The sequence below is a fragment of the Lepus europaeus genome, chromosome 15, assembly GCF_033115175.1.
Source record: "Lepus europaeus isolate LE1 chromosome 15, mLepTim1.pri, whole genome shotgun sequence".
NCBI lineage: Eukaryota > Metazoa > Chordata > Mammalia > Lagomorpha > Leporidae > Lepus > Lepus europaeus.
Window position 1 is genome coordinate 17,351,441 of NC_084841.1, and position 16,074 is coordinate 17,367,514.

At 38.5% G+C, this 16,074-nt stretch overlaps 1 protein-coding gene, 1 non-coding gene and 1 pseudogene across 3 annotated transcripts in view; 2 read left to right on the plus strand and 1 right to left on the minus strand.

Annotated features, from left to right (window-relative positions):
- CDH12 (cadherin 12) overlaps positions 1-12,381 on the minus strand; it is a 293,010-nt gene extending 280,629 nt beyond the window's left edge. For both annotated transcript variants that reach the window (XM_062211772.1, XM_062211771.1), the window contains exon 1: positions 12,151-12,381. In XM_062211772.1, the coding sequence (XP_062067756.1) occupies positions 12,151-12,381 (231 nt within the window). The remainder of the gene's footprint in view (positions 1-12,150) is intronic.
- A 2,015-nt stretch (positions 12,382-14,396) lies between these two features.
- TRNAG-UCC (transfer RNA glycine (anticodon UCC)) lies at positions 14,397-14,468 on the plus strand. The gene has a single exon. It is a non-coding gene; the product is annotated as a tRNA-Gly (tRNA).
- A 14-nt stretch (positions 14,469-14,482) lies between these two features.
- Positions 14,483-14,594, plus strand: LOC133774718 (5S ribosomal RNA; annotated as a pseudogene).
- The last annotated feature ends 1,480 nt before the right edge of the window (positions 14,595-16,074 follow it).

A 16,074-nucleotide genomic window follows, 5' to 3' on the forward strand; every position in this document is an offset into this window, starting at 1 on the left:
CAGCAGATGGGAGACTTCCCTTTCTCTCTGTCTCTCCTTCTCTCTAACTCTTCCTTTCAAATAAATAATAAATCTAAAATAAAATGTTCATATAGTTTTTGTATATACTTTGCATTTTTGTTAAGTCCAAAGTGCAAGGCAGACGAATGTGCACAAGCTTTTATTGGGATTCCGCTCCCAGGTGAGGTTCCCCAGTCCCAACAGAGCAGGGGTGGCGGGGGCCGGGGAAGTCACGTGTCAGAGGTTGGGAGGACTCCTTTTATAGATACAGGGCGTGGGGGTTAAAGGTTGAGGTAGGTCTGATCCTCATTGGTTGACCTTTAGGCACCCATGGGGATCTTGATAAGGACTTTTCCTTTTCTTCCCTGGATGTGCTGGTAGGGACTCTCCATTCCGGGAAGTATAGTCTTCCCTCCTTGCGGATCCCAAAGCTACCACAAAGGTTTATATACCTAGGTCAAAATAATCTTAATATTATATGTTAATTTAGAAAGAACTCCAATTAGACATTATATTTGCAATGCAATTTGAGCTATTACAAAAGGCCATTATGCTACTTCTATTTTGTTGTCAGTCTTTAAAGCAAAACCAAATACCACTACTGCTGTGACTTTGTTTAAGAATAAAAGCATACATTGTTATTGGTATGGCTCTCTGTACCTTTAGTGATTTAGATCCAACCTCCTTTTGTATTTCTCCTGTTAGCACCATTCTCTCTTCCCTCATCCAAGCCCTATCAAATCACCATAGTGAATCCACCCAATCACTGTTCTTTATATTTCCTTGTGCTTTTCACTAGAGAACAAAATTACACATTGTTGATTCATTCTACTGCCTGAAAAACCTTTTGAAAAGTTAGTTCCTTTAAGCTGTATTAACCAGCACTTCTTTCCTCTGAGACTCACTGATCCCCTTCTTTTTTTATTTTTTTAAAGATTTATTTATTTACTTGAGAGGCAGAGTTACAGACAGAGAGAGGGAGAGTCAGAGAAAGATCTTCCATCCTCTGGTTTACTCCCCAAATGGCCACAATAGCCAGAGCTGGGCTAATGCAAAGGAGCTTCTTCCAGGTCTCTCACATAGGTGCAGGTGCCCAAGCACTTGGGCCATACTCTATTGCTTTCCCAGGCCATCAGCTGGGACCTGGATTGGAAGTGGAGCAGCTGAGCTTCAAACCATTGCATGCAGATGCTTAACCTACCACACTGCAGAGCCGGCCCCAATCCGCTTCTCTTCAACAGATTGAGTTTGTCAGTCTCATTTTTGAAGTAGGCAGGCATACAGGTTAAAATCAATTAAGATTGTGAGCTGGAAGACCACACCTTTGCCACGCTCCTGTGTGACCTCCTGCCCCTACCTGGCCACACCTGGGTGCCCACCAGCCAATCAGGTTAATTAACCACTCCCCTTTAGAAGTGGGTTAAAAGCCTGGGACAAGGTGTGTCCTGGCCCCTTCTCTTCTTCCCTGGCCTCTTTCCAAGAGGGGACTGGCTATAGCCCTGCGCCTCCAGGGCGCATGGCCTTCTGGGCCACCTGCCCTAGGCTTCCTGGCCTAGATGCTCCTCCGTGTGGCTGGTTCCTGGTGCTCAGTATGAACCCAGATTTACCTCTCTCCCTTAATGAAGCTCTCACTCTCCTATGCATCTTTCTTACTAAATAAAGGTTTAAAATGTACCATGCTGCCTTGCTTATCGGTGCTGGTATTTAGAATTCTCTAAATATTAGGCAAGAACCCTCTTGGGCTTATTAATACTGGGGATTTATTAATAAGCATATAGTGATATCATATGGCACTCCAAATTCCAGTAGCATATGTGGCATCCCAGATAGCACTTCTGGGGAAATTTAAAGGGCCACATTTCTGTATAGATTTTAGAAAGTCTTCTCCGATTTCAATTTGAGTTTGTGATGGCTGACTTTATGTGTCAATTTGGCTTATCCAGAGGGCCCATATATTTTCAAATATAATTTCAGATATTTCTTTGAAGATGTTTCTTGGATGAAGTCAATTTAATCAGTGGACTACATATGTGTGGGTGTGTATATATATATATAGTTATTTATTTATTAATTTATTAGGGAGGGAGAGAGAGAGAAAGAGAAAGGAGCTCCCATCTAACTTTTCACTTAGCAAATGTCAAAAATGACCTGGCAAAAGCTGGGAGCTGCAAACTTAATCTTAGTCTCTCACCTGATTGAGCCATCACCATTGCCTCCTGTGGTATGCATTAGCAGAAAGCTGGAGTCAGGAGTTAGAACCAGGAAACAAAGCCAGGTACTCTGATAGGAATCACAGGTATACTAACTGGCAACTTAACAGCTAGGCTAAACACCTGCCCCTTCCATGAACATTTAAGACCTCTCATACATGTGAGAATAAATATTAAAGGTGTGGGATAATGGCTGAAGAAACAAAGATTGTATTTAATTTATTGATAACGACTCACTAGACAAACATTCCACCTTTAATGTTGCAGCTTGGGTAGTTAGAGACTCTAATATTTAGTTTTATTGTTTGGATGAAACGTGAAGTTTGCTATAGTAAATTAATTTGAAATGTCAAGGAACACAGCCATGGTTTTCTGTATAGGAAGGGGTTAAAATGCCTAGAGAGGGGCAGGCACTGTGGCACAGCAGGTTAACGCCCTGGCCTGAAGCACTGGCATCCCATATGGGAGCCAGTTCTAGTCCCGGCTGCTCTACTTCCGATCCAGCTCTCTGCTATGGCCTGGGAAAGCAGTAGAAGATGGCCCAAGTGCTGGGCCACTGCACCCATGTGGGAGACCCAGAAGAAGCTCCTGGCTCCTGGCTTCGGATTGGCACAGCTCTGGCCATTGCAACCATCGGATGGAAGACCTCTCTCTCTCTCTGCCTATCCTCTGTCTGTGTAACTCTGAATTTCAAATAAATAAATAATTTTTTTATTTGACAGGTAGAGTTATAGACAGTGAGAGAAAGAGATAGAGAGAAAGGTCTTCCTTCCATTGGTTCACCCCACAAATGGCTGCTACGGCCGGTGCTGCACCGATCCAAAGTCAGGAGCCAGGTGCTTCCTCCTGGTCTCCCATGTGGTACAGAGGACCAAGCTCTTGGGCCATCCTCCACTGTACTCCTGGGCCACAGCAGAGAGCTGGACTGGAAGAGAAGCAACTGGGACTAGAACCCGGTGCCCATGTGGGATTCTGGTGACACAGGCAGAGGATTAACCAAGTGAGCAAATAAATCTTAAACAAATGCTTAGAGAAATTGAAATATTAGAGTGTATTGCTCATTTAAGAACTGCCTATGAACCCTGGAAGTTTCCAGAGAATATGCCTTTTGCCACCAGTGTAAGAAACAAGTTCTAAGGAAAGTCCCCACATCCCTTTGATGACTCATTTCTGGAAATCAGAACATCAATAGTGACCAGTGCTGCAGAGTTGGTAGAGCTAAATGCAATGGGAATGACAGGCTCCTGGAGTAGTAGAGGCCAAGTGGCAGCACTCAATGGCCAAGAGCAAGGTGGGCCTAGTTACTGTAGTGGACACCAGTTAAAGGAGCCATCACTTAAAGGAGCCATGACTCATAGAGAATTTAGGCATTGGTTAGTTCATAGTCCTATTCCAAAAAATGAAACAGATAGGAAGCCTTTTACATTCTCATTTGATCTGTATATACAGACAACTTCTTGGTCAGGTGGACAAAAGTCTGACCTGGATAATAAAAATAGAGTTACTGTCCCTCAATCATTTCCCAGATTTGGAATGGTCCCATTAGACTTATAAATATTTATACTATTAATATTTCTCCCAATCTTCCCCAAAGAGATCTAGTCTTTCACCATGGTGACTCTTATTGTCACTGAGTTCAGAAATTACCATATTACAATGGTACCAGTAGTTCCCCAATTCATTCCATGGTTGTTTTCCCAGTTCCAGAATATACACTAGGAATGGCAGAACATTTATAATTGGTTCCATAACTAGTAGGGTGGGAGCTATTAAGAGAACTTACAGAATTAGTGATCTAGCTCCATGGCCTTCTACACAGCACTTTTTCTGACCATGAAACTCACTCAATTGCTTTGGTAATATCTAGTAGTATTGGAGAAAAGTTCTCCAGAAGGTTTTATGGACTCTAACCCAGCATTCAATATTTGGCACTGTTACTTTCATAGCCAGGAATGAAACCTAAGCTAGGAATCCCAAATTAAGATGTAGAAATGGGAGTGGTACTACTTTCTGTCTACTAGCAAAAAAAAAGTTTCCTGCTCCTATGACCCTATGATCTGCTGGCCAAGATGTCCCAGCACCGAAGGGACAGAATGCTTCCACTAGGACACACAACAACAATTCCATTGAAATGGAAGTTAAGAATGCTACTGAGCCATTGGGGACCTTCATACCTCTGAGTCAATGGCATTGAAGAGAATTACTGTAATGGTTGAGGTCATTGATCCTATCCACTAAGGAGAAATTGGGCTGCTACTGCACAATGGGGATAAGGAAGAGTATGTCTGGAATACAGATGATTCCTTTAGGGAACCCCTTGTATTATCTTGCTCTTTGAAGTCAATGAAAAACTATGACAACTCAATCCATTTAGTCTAGTCAGGGCTATTAACAGCCCAGACTGGATCTTTCTAAATGAAAGTTGTGTCACCACTCTAGGCAAATAGTCACCACAAGCTCAGTTACTGCCTAAGAACAAAGGAAATAGGAACAGTAGTGAAAGAAGATAACTATAAACACCAGGTATGGCTAGTTACAGAGAGGATGCCTGTAATCTTCATGAGTATTTCTTCCTTATTTTGATATGAATTATATATATATATATATATGATATCTGTATTTTCTTCCCTCTTTTATCCTTTTATAATGTAACATAACAATTACAGGTTGTAAATTATAGTAATCAAATATTGTTAATTTTACTTCATATACTTTCATCTATAGTATATCAAAGAGATGAGTAAACAACACTTGAGAACACTACATCCTTTTCTGGAGAGTTAAGGCATTTTTGCTCTTTGCATATTAAGCTAAAGTATAACCCTGTTACTATCTTTATTTGTAGATGAAATTTGTTTGAAGATGAGTATGAATGGCAAGTTGACAAGGAATGGACATGTGATGGTTAATTTTATGTATCAAATTGGGTAAACTACAGTACACATAAACATGATTCTGGATGTTTCTGTGTAGGTGTTCTTTGGATGAGATTACTATTTAAATCAGTGTACTATGAGTACAAAGAAGATTATCCCCTTTAATGCAAGCAGATGACATGGATTGAGTTGAAGGCCACAATGAAACAAAGTTTGACATCTTCTGAACAAGAAAGCATATTCCAACAGATGGCATTTGGTGATGGACTGCATTAGGGTTGCAGCTGTACCCTGAAAATTCTGGATTTGTACCTAAACCATTACATGACCTAATTCTTTTTTTAAAGATTTATTTATTTATTTGAAAGAGTTACACAGAGAAGAGAAGTAGAGAGAGAGCGAGAGGTCTTCTATCTGATGGTTCACTCCCCAATTGGCCACAATGGCTGGAACTGTGCCGATCTGAAGCCAGGAGCCAGGAGCCTCCTCCTGTTCTCCCACGTGGGTGGAGGGACCCAAGGACTTGGGCCATCTTCTACTGCTTTCCCAGACCATAGCAGAGAGCTGGATCGGAAGTGGAGCAGCCAGGTCATGAACCGGTGCCCATATGGGATGCCGGCACTTCAGGCCAGGGCATTAACCCATTGCACCACAGCGCCGGCCCCATGACCTAATTCTTAAAATAATTCTCTCTCTCTTTAAGAATATATGTCCCATTGGTTCTGTTTCTCTAGAGAACCTAATTTATACAATATCTATTAGATAGAACTAGGCATATCAATGGGGGCATCCCCCAATCTCTTTCAGTTATACTTTTTGAAATATCATTTTTGGGTTTTAATTCATCCCTTCCCCCTTTCTTTAAATTTTTGAGGAAATCATTAAAAATATTTTAACAAAGATCACCTCTTGCTCATCAATTGTCATACTTCATATATGTATATATATATATATATGGATTATCACATCATACTCCATAAATTTGTACAACTAAAATAATAATGAAACATAAGAAATTATTTTAAAAATAAAAAGTACAAAATAAATGAAGGGAATTTTTAAAATATAATTAAAACACATTATTGAATGACTTCAGACATTTTTGTCATTCCTTATGTTTTTTAAAATTTCATCTTCCGTGACACATAATATCATAATATTGGCTGTCTGGATGGTCATTTTAAAAACATACTTCTGGGGCCAATGTTGTGGTGCAGTAGATTGAACTGGCACTTACATTGTGGGTATACCATGTTGGAGCTCCAGTTTGAGCCCTTTCTTGTCTGCTTCCTAATCAGCTCCCTGCTAATGCACCTGGGGAGGCAGTGGAAGATTGCCCAAGTACTGGTAACCATACAGGGGGCCAGAATAGAGCTCTAGGCTCATGTCATGGGTCTGGACCAGCCCCAGTAATTGAATCATTTGGAGAGAGAACAAGTTAATGGAAGACTCTCTCTCTCTCTCTCTCTCTCTCTCTCTCTCTCTCTCTCTCTCTCAACTTTTAGATAAATAAACCTTTAAGATTCAATACAGTCAATGTTAATCCCCTACTAAGAATTTTTGTGGATACTGACACCCTTAAGGATAAGTGCTACGTTGACTCTTTCCACACTTTCTCTATTTATCTACTATAGGAGTTGGCTTCAAACTCCCTGACTTACTGAAATATGGCTACCTAGGCTCACTTTGAACTTTCAAGCTTCAGTGCTTATAAAAACTTTCCTCCAGATTATCTCTTGTGGAAAAATCAAATAATCCTTCAAGACTCATTTCAGGTGCTTCCTGATCTGTGAAGGCTTTTCTACGTTCCGCCCTCTTCTGCATAGTTGCAAGCGTTCCTACGACACCACAATCCCTAGTCATGTCTCTGTAACTACACCTTTGACAGAATATTGAAATTATTGTTAGCACATAGGAGACTTATTGTATAATATACTGATTTTGTTCTTGTTGTTGCAATGGAGCCAGACTTCCTTATTTAAAATGTTAGCTCCTGCTTTCATTGAATGTTGGACCAGGGAGAAATTACATACTTCAGTGCCTCAGTTTTCTATGTGTACATTATTAGGGCAATTAAAATATATCTTATGGTGCTGTTTTGAGGATTATGTAAGTTTCTGTATATAAAACTGCTTAAAGAAAGCACTCATTAAGGCTCCCCTATCATAACTGCAATCTAGGGAACTTAACACTTAACATCCACCTTAAGACTTAAAAGTATCTCAAGTTCGTGCATCCTCCATCACAACTATGTTGAATACATGGATGCTTCTGAAACAAGGGTTTATATGCGCTTCCATTCTTAGAAATTGCTACTGAGTACAACATGACAACTCAATTTCCTAAATGATTTTTGACCACAAAATGGGCAGCATATTCTAGATATATAGCTTTGAGATGATGAAAAAACGTAGTATTATACATAGGCATATAATCATCTACATTGGTATAAGCATCCAACTTATTGTGTGAGGGTATACACGTGTGTGTCTATGTATATGCCTGTTATAATGCTGCTCATTATGCAAATGGTAATGTCTTTTTAAGATATATGTATTTATTTGAAAGTCAGAGCAAGTAAGAGAAGGAGAGACAGAGAGAAAAAGAGAGGTCTTCCATCCATGGTTTACTTCCCAGATGGCTGCAATGGCCAGCACTTGGCCAGGCAGAAGCCAGGAGCCAGGAGCTTCCTCCAGGTCTCCCAGTTGGCGGCAGGGGCCCAAGCACTTGGGTCATCTGCTTTTCCCAGGCCATTATCAGGAAGCAGATTGAAAGTTGAGCAGCCAGGACATGAATCAGTGTCCATATAGTATGCCAGCACTGTAGGCAACAGCTTTATCTGTTATGCCACAATGCTTGTCCCACACTGGTAATATCTAAATCAAATATTTTGCATGGGGTCAGCATTGTGGCACAGAGGGTAAAGATACTGCTTGTGACACTGGCATTCCCACATCAGAGTGCCAGTTTGATTCCCAGCTTATCTACTTCTAAATCAGCTTCCTACTAATATACTTAAGAAGACAGTAAAAGATGGTATAAGTACTTGGGTTCCTGGCACCCATGTGGGAGACCAGGTTGGATTTTCTCAGTCCTGCCTTTGGTGTGGCTTAGCCTTGCCTCTCTCTCTCTTTCTGTCTATCTTTATTTCTTTCAAATAAATCTTTTACAGCAAAATAAAATTAATAGTTTGAAATCTAAAATATTTTACCTAAAGTATAGTACCTTATACTTGTCTAAGTATTGAAGTAAATCATATACATATATACATATATATATGTATGTGTGTGTGTATATATATGAGAGCATCGGTTTTATCTCTTGATACCGTTACTTTTTCTCTATATAGAATGTAAACTAGTATTCAGTTTAATATCACAGTTTGGTCTTACTTGAAATGGTGTGAACATTAATATTGCCTCCTTTAAATATAATGGTTTTCAAGGCTAATACCTACTAAGCTGCAGAGGAACTCCTCTATAAATTCCCATTTGGGAAAATTATTTCAATATAAATGTAGGAAAATCAATTATTCTCTAAACAAGTGGTGTTTCCAATAACGAAAAATACAAAAATTAGTGTTTTCCATATTTGCTCTTTTGCAAAATTATAGGTTAGATTTGTGGCTCAGTTAGCTGTTGTGCTTCTTTATTTGACAATTTTTAATCCTAATATCTGTATTATTTATAATACTTTACTTTTCCATGAGTTATCTCAAAGCCTTTCTAGAAACAGTATATATAAAAATATATTTATAAATATTTACATACATACATACATATAAGGCTTGAATTGGGCCCTATGTTATCATACTTCTATTCCCAAGTCTGAAAACATCAATACAGAGTTAATTAAAGTTTAATTCGCTTCCTTGCATAAAGGCCATCTTGCAGCCATTGTTTCATTGCTTAAGAACTAAGGGTTTTCATTACCAATCACTCATGTGGAGCCAAGTACCTGTGACAATAATACTGTTGAAATTATGTTGGATGTAGTTCCACAACTCTTTAGTCATACATAAATAAAAATTCATCTTTAAAAGAACTGGATGGACTCCATACTTTCCCAGAAAATACATAAGTTGTATTCTGGAGAATCAAACATATAGAAGCGACCCCTTAGATTCTTTTTCCTTCTGTCCCTCTGGAGATGAAATGCTACTCTGTAGAATACAGTCAAAGCAGTTTCATTAGATTATTCAAAAAATGTTGACTTTGTCACCTCCAGTTTTGTCAACTAATGTCTACAGATCTACAGAGAATATGGGGCAAGCATTATTAGGCCCAGCTTCCTGCCAATGAAGACACTGGAAAGCAGCAATAATAGCTCGAGTAACATGGTTCCTGACATACATCCAAGAGACTGGGGTTGTATCCCCAGTTCCTGGCACCAGCCGCAGCTCAGTCCTAGCTGTTGTGGATATGTTCAGAGTGAACTAGTGGATGGCAGCTCTCTCGCTCTCGCTCTCTCGCTCTCGCTCTCATTCTTATCCCTTCTCAAACCACAAAAATTAAAAAGAAAAACAAACACAGAAGGGCTTATTCTCAGGCACGTTCAAGGACCCTTCAATGGTGTAAGTTTAATCATAAGCAGACTTTACTGCCTTTTTTGAAGTAGAGATTAAAAGCTATGCTACCTTTCCATGTGTCTTGGATGTCAAAATGCCATTCTTATATTAAGTTAAATAAAAAGAAGCAAGTATACCAGAACTAAATGAAATTATTTAACCCTAAAATATGTTAGTAAATGTTTTTGTTTATACGCAGAACTCTGTGTAGTAAAATTTGGCAAATCCATAATATAGAACCTTCCCCCAGAATTTCTAAGACTCTCTCAGGGCTGGGAGCCATTAACAGGCCACATATATGACCTCAGAAGGGCACACTGGTCCCAAATGGAAGCCCCTGGGCCTCAGTGGTCATTGTTCCTCATTTCTGCTTATAATGACCTGCTTAACCCATCGGTTCACAAATCCTTCCCAAGATTACAACATCAGGTAGCCCCAAGGTAATGTGTTCACACTGATTCCTAGTAATCAGGCTATTAAAGAAATAGGGCCTGCATAATGGGGCTATATTATTATAATTATTACCTTGTAAGATCATTGGAAATTGGATGGCCTGGTTTGTGCTCACAGACTGATCTGAGGTGATGACGCCATTTTTATACACAGATGGTATCCTGCAAAAATATTTCGCTAACGGGTGGGTATTTTATACTACTGTTAAAGACGCCTACGTCTCCTATGGAACTGCCTGGGTTCTCCCCCCGGGAGAGAAGCTCTGCTCTCCATAACAGCTTCCTGCTAAACATATCACAGGAAGCTGCAGGTGACGTCTTGATCACTTGTATCCCCACCACCCATGTGGAAGTCCCAGATTGAGTCTGCAGTTCCCAGCTTCAGCCTAGGCCTGCCTTGGCTATTGCCGGCATTCTGGAATGCAAGATCGCTCTCTGTTTCTCTGTTTCTTTTCTGCCTTTCAAATGAAAAAAAAAAAATACAATTTAAAAAACTACAGATAAAAAGCCAAAGTAAGATTATATTAAAAATAATTGCCTGTGGCCCCATGTACCTTAGTTGCAATCATGGCTATATGCTCATTTTCAACAGAGTTTCATTGGGAATCCCTCTATACTATATTTTCCAATATCTTTTAAATACATTTCCACAAGAACAATTTCAAAAAATATATTCAAAAAGGTATATTTTAAATGACTAGGTTTCCTTTGGCCTAATATTAAAATTATAAGACCCGTCATGATTCTCTTTAACTTAGATTTTTTAGAAAGCTCAGTGGATTAAACAGTCAAGAGTCATGATCTTCTAAATCTATTTCCAAATACTCTTCCTACTATTATTTTCCATTTCTGTCACTGAATTTATTTTAAATTCGTCTAGGGCATATATGTTTTATGAAACCCTTGAAAAATCTTTTAGAAAGTTTAGAAAGTACTTTAGCAAGTAACAATAAAATACAATATTTATTTTTCTGTGGAAAACAATTTTTGGAGGGATGGATAGGTAATATCTATTCTAGACATGGATGAAAAAATTTATACAAGAAAAATAAGCAGTGAAATGTAGGTGTGCTGAAATAAATTGCCATCAACTATTTCATGGAAAAATAATTTCTATAAACTTGCAATAAGATTTTTAAATTATGTTCTTTGTTGAACATTGTATATACATATTTTGTACCAACATATATTCTTTTGGCTAAGCTTCATTTAATTTCATATTTGGCTTTACAAATTGCTTGTAAAATATCTAACGAAGAAATTGCTTAGAAAGTATAAGCAACTAGTACTCCAACAGTATTTTTCACTTTGTGTTACTATGGGGAGGCAAACTGTTGAAATCTTTACTTAATATATACTAAAACGATCTTCTGTATATAAAGAGAATTGAAAATGAATCTTGATGTGAATGGAAGGGGAGAGGGAATGGGAAAGGGGAGGGGTGCGGGTGGGAGGGAAGTTTGTGGAGAGGAAGCCATTGTAATCCATAAACTGTACTTTGGAAATTTATATTCATTAAATAAAAGTTTTTTTTTTTTAAAAAAAAAAGAAAATGTAAGCAAATCAAATACTTCAGAATCACCAAGCAAATGATATGTTTCAACGGAAAGAGACAGAAATACACCCTGATCATTATAGAATACCAATATCAGTTTCAAATATTATGACGGATGATCTTTCTCTCTGCTCTGAAGTCATTGGTTAACAACTTTAGATAAACCATGACCAGTAATGTGTAATAACTGCATTTTAGTGCCATTTACATATTTTTACTTTTGTGTCTCCAGAAAACAATACCAGAAATGGAAACAAAATATATACTATTTTTCTTAAAATAACCAGCTAGAATGGAAGCGAGAGGATATAAATGATTTCGGAAAGCTTACCAGGGTCATTGAGTCAGGAAGAGAAACACGGCTCTTAGAGTTCAATTCCAGTGGTCTAGTCACTGGTTTGTTCAACTCCTGTGCAAAACATCCACACACAATACACAATTCACGTTCCCCCTTCCTATTAAGCGATTGTCAAAAGAAACATGGCATTACCTTTCCAACATACTGAGGCTCGGCGCCCATGTATTCCTCCAGCACAAAAAATTGATTCCATACCCAGCCACGTTTAACTCGTTGAAAATGTAATCGTCGTCCTGGCAGGCGGAGAACATTTTCTCTTGGTTCTGTGGTCAAAGTCTGCCGTGGCTGTGGTTGAAGTGGTGTTAGGAGACCTCCATCAAACAGGACCCAGAGAAGCAGTGATAAACAGTTCCTTGTAAGCATTGGCAAAGGCTTTCCTACACAGAGTAATAAAAACTCCAGCACTTAAGGCAGACTTGTGGGATCCAGGTTTGAGGTGTCTGTGGCCTTAACCACTGAGCTTTCTGTTTTATTGCAGAAATGACCACACAGACATTAATCCTTTTGATATTGCTGCTGTATTATATTCCATCTAAATGGACCTATAAAACAGATAAACACAAATACCCTAAATTAATAAAATTTCCTGGTGATATTTATCAAAACTCACTTATACCTGTCAACTATTTAAAGAAGTAGAGAGGAAAAATTTTTAAAGAATTATATAGGTACATGGTCACTACTACTTAGCTTTTTAATTGGATAAATTATCCAAGTTTTGAGACTTGAAAAAAATATTATTTACAATGAAGCAAAAGGTTTGCAACAAACAGAGGTAATCTTTCCTCAACATTAATAGTTTTAAGGAGCGATCATTAATATCATTTTAAAGTACACAATTAAATTAGAATAAGATTCTATAACTTGAGCTCTATTGACATTGTGGAGTGTATAATTCATCGATTCTGGGACCTATCTTGAGTGTGCTGAGAGTTTTAGCACCACTCCCATATCCCACCCCACAGATGACAGTACCTCTCTCCCATATCCAGATGTGACAACTAAAAATATCACCCAAATTTCAAAATATCCTATGAGATCAGAAAATAAACCAAAACTCATATCCACAGATTCTGGGGAAAAATCTCATTTAAAAAAAAATTAAAAATATTCTATGAAGTTAGAGACTGGAAGCATCAGATGACCCAGGAAAGAAGCTAAATTGCTGCATGCAAATGTGAATTCTTTTATTAAATTGTAAATGAGAAAATGTCAGCTGTCTAGAAGGCTTTCTGAACTTTAAATAAAAAAACAATACTTCTTTGGCCTTGATCCAAAACAGCAGATGTTTGGGAATTTTTTGTATATGGTATGCATCTCAGAGCAATCTTGATTCCTATCAGATGCATAGCTTGTAATGTGCATTTAGTTAAAATGATCTTTTAACCTTTCATTATAGTAAATATTTTTTAGAAGTCTTTATATAATTATTGGATTATAGTGTGTGCAATGAGAAGCATTCCTATTTTTAATGACAATAATGTTTATACATAAGATGATAAGAAGTTCCTGGTTCTTGGCTTCAGAACGGCACAGCTCTAGCCCTTGCAGTCATTTGGGGAGTGAACCAGTGGATGGAAGATCTCTCTCACTCTCTCTCTCTCTCTGCCTCTCCTCTCTCTGTGTAACTCTGACTTTCAAATAAATAAATAAATTTAAAAAAATACAGAAGGGGAATAGATTTGAATTTCTAAAAAAAGAATTTCTGAAATAATTGACATCTACAATATTACTTAGCATATGGTAGGTACCGGATTTATATTTGTTAAGTTTGAGTGAGTTATTCAATGACTGATACAAGCTAATTCTGTTGAAAAATTGCTATGTTCCATATGTTGTGGTATAATCTGCATTTGCATAAAAGCTTTGTGGAAGAGGTATTACTATAATACCAACATATAGAAATAAATGGAAGAACACACTTAAATAACTTGGCCATGTTTCACCAATTAGAATACATCATTCAGGCTTGAATCTGAGCAATGTGACTCCAGAGTTCACACTCTTGAATGCTAGTAGCTCTGTTAGCCCTCTGTTAGTGAATGAAAAAATAGGTTAAAACTTCAAAGTTTTCAAATCCTAGCAAAACAAGGATTAGCTTGCAGATTTTGGTTCTGAATTATTTTTTCCAAAACTAAGTTAGTATTTCATTATTGGGCAGATTAAGATTTAATTCGTTGACCTCTTCTGTGTAATTAAGAGATTGCAGCTATCAAGTGAATAGACTGCCTTGAAAGGTAAGAAATCTGGCTGGCGCCGCGGCTCAATAGGCTAATCCTCCGCCTTGTGGCGCCGGCACACCGGGTTCTAGTCCCGGTTGGGGCACCAATCCTGTCCAGGTTGCCTCTCTTCCAGGCCAGCTCTCTGCTTTGCGGCAGGCGTTGGTGGTATAGTGGTGAGCATAGCTACCTTCCAAGCAGTTGACCCGGGTTCGATTCCCGGCCAACGCAGCGGGTTTCGTTTTGTCTACGGCCATACCACCCTGAACGTCTCGTCTGATCTCGGAAGCTAAGCAGGGTCGGGCCTGGTTAGTACTTGGATGGGAGACCGCCTGGGAATACCGGGTGCTGTAGGCTTTTGCCCTGCGGCACCCTCGCCTTTGGGAAGCCATTGTAACCCATAAGCTATACTTTGGAAATTTATATTCATTAAATAAAAGTTTAATAAAAAAAATAAAAAAAAAATAAAAAAAAAGCAAATTTCAGCTCAAAAAAAAAAAAAAGGTGAGAAATCCAGCACTTGGCTTCTAGAGACGGGTATATGATTCTAGGCAGCATCAATGCTTGATAGGTGTGCTGTACTAATAAATTGGGTTGTGGTTCAAAATTCAGAATGTGCTCTGACAATGCAGCTACTCCATGCACTAAAGCACTAAACAGTTACTTATTGTGCAGAGAAGGTGAGATCATCCCCAGCTACGCCAGGCTTCCTTACCCAGTCCCATTTGCTTGAACTGCGTATGTTTTCTGGCATCACTCGATGTGTGGGTGGACTGTTTGACTTCCTTCACAATTCTGAATTTACTTCATGTGTCAAATACTATGGTGGAAGTCAAGGACAGAACAGCTGACAGAAATAGGCCCTATCACTAATGTCTAACCCCTCTTCACCATTCTACCCCACCTAGAAAAGAGTAAGCAAATAATCACAGGAGTAGATCACTAATCAGGAGAGAGGGAAAACAGCAAGGGCTCAACATAAGATAAATTAGGAAGACTGTGTTAAGTTCACAAATGCCACATTAATATTTTCTGGTTTATTACGTGTGAAAGGGAAGACCTGGTATTGTTAAAAATAATTAATTAGTTAATAAAAAAGATGGGCTTTGGAACAAGACAGACCTGAGCTATCATTTTAAGTGAATTCATAATATAGTTCAGTATAAGCAACAGTCTGCTAAGTAGCTTCTGAAATGTGCAAACATAATCAACAATGTTCTTCTATCTGTGGAGCTACATATATGGTTAAACAAATATTTTTTAATCTCATCCCTCAATTAGGGCATGTGTGCAAATGCATTTCCTTACTCGTATTTCTTCTCTGTGATCCTAAAATCCATTCCAAATCTCAATAACACTACAGACCTATGGTGAAAAGTTGAACTGATGTTATTTTCAGTGCATGTTGGTGCTTCCAACAGATCCCAGCCTCTGGCCACAGTTGTCAGCCAGGGAGCTTTTAAAGTGCTATATCACCACAAGAATAATGCAAGGAGATTGAAGGACTCTGGTTCTAAAGTGAAAGGGAAATAAGTCTCCCAGGCATGAAACATAGGCTAAATGACAAGGAAAGACTACATCCAGGCATCAACCTGGCTGCACTTGCCCCAGCACCAGCGGTGTTGTTAGAAAAGCAATAGTAGCAGACTTTTTCTGAGGTGTCAGTCAGCACCCTATGGAAGCATGGGAAACTGAAACTTAAAGACAACATTTTGTTACAAAGCACATCACCAGAGTTGTGTTTAACTCCATACACCAGATTATTTCAGTGATAGTGTTTAAATATTTATATTTGTCTGTTTTTCCGAATCTTTCATAGAGTCAGAGTGGCTTTCCA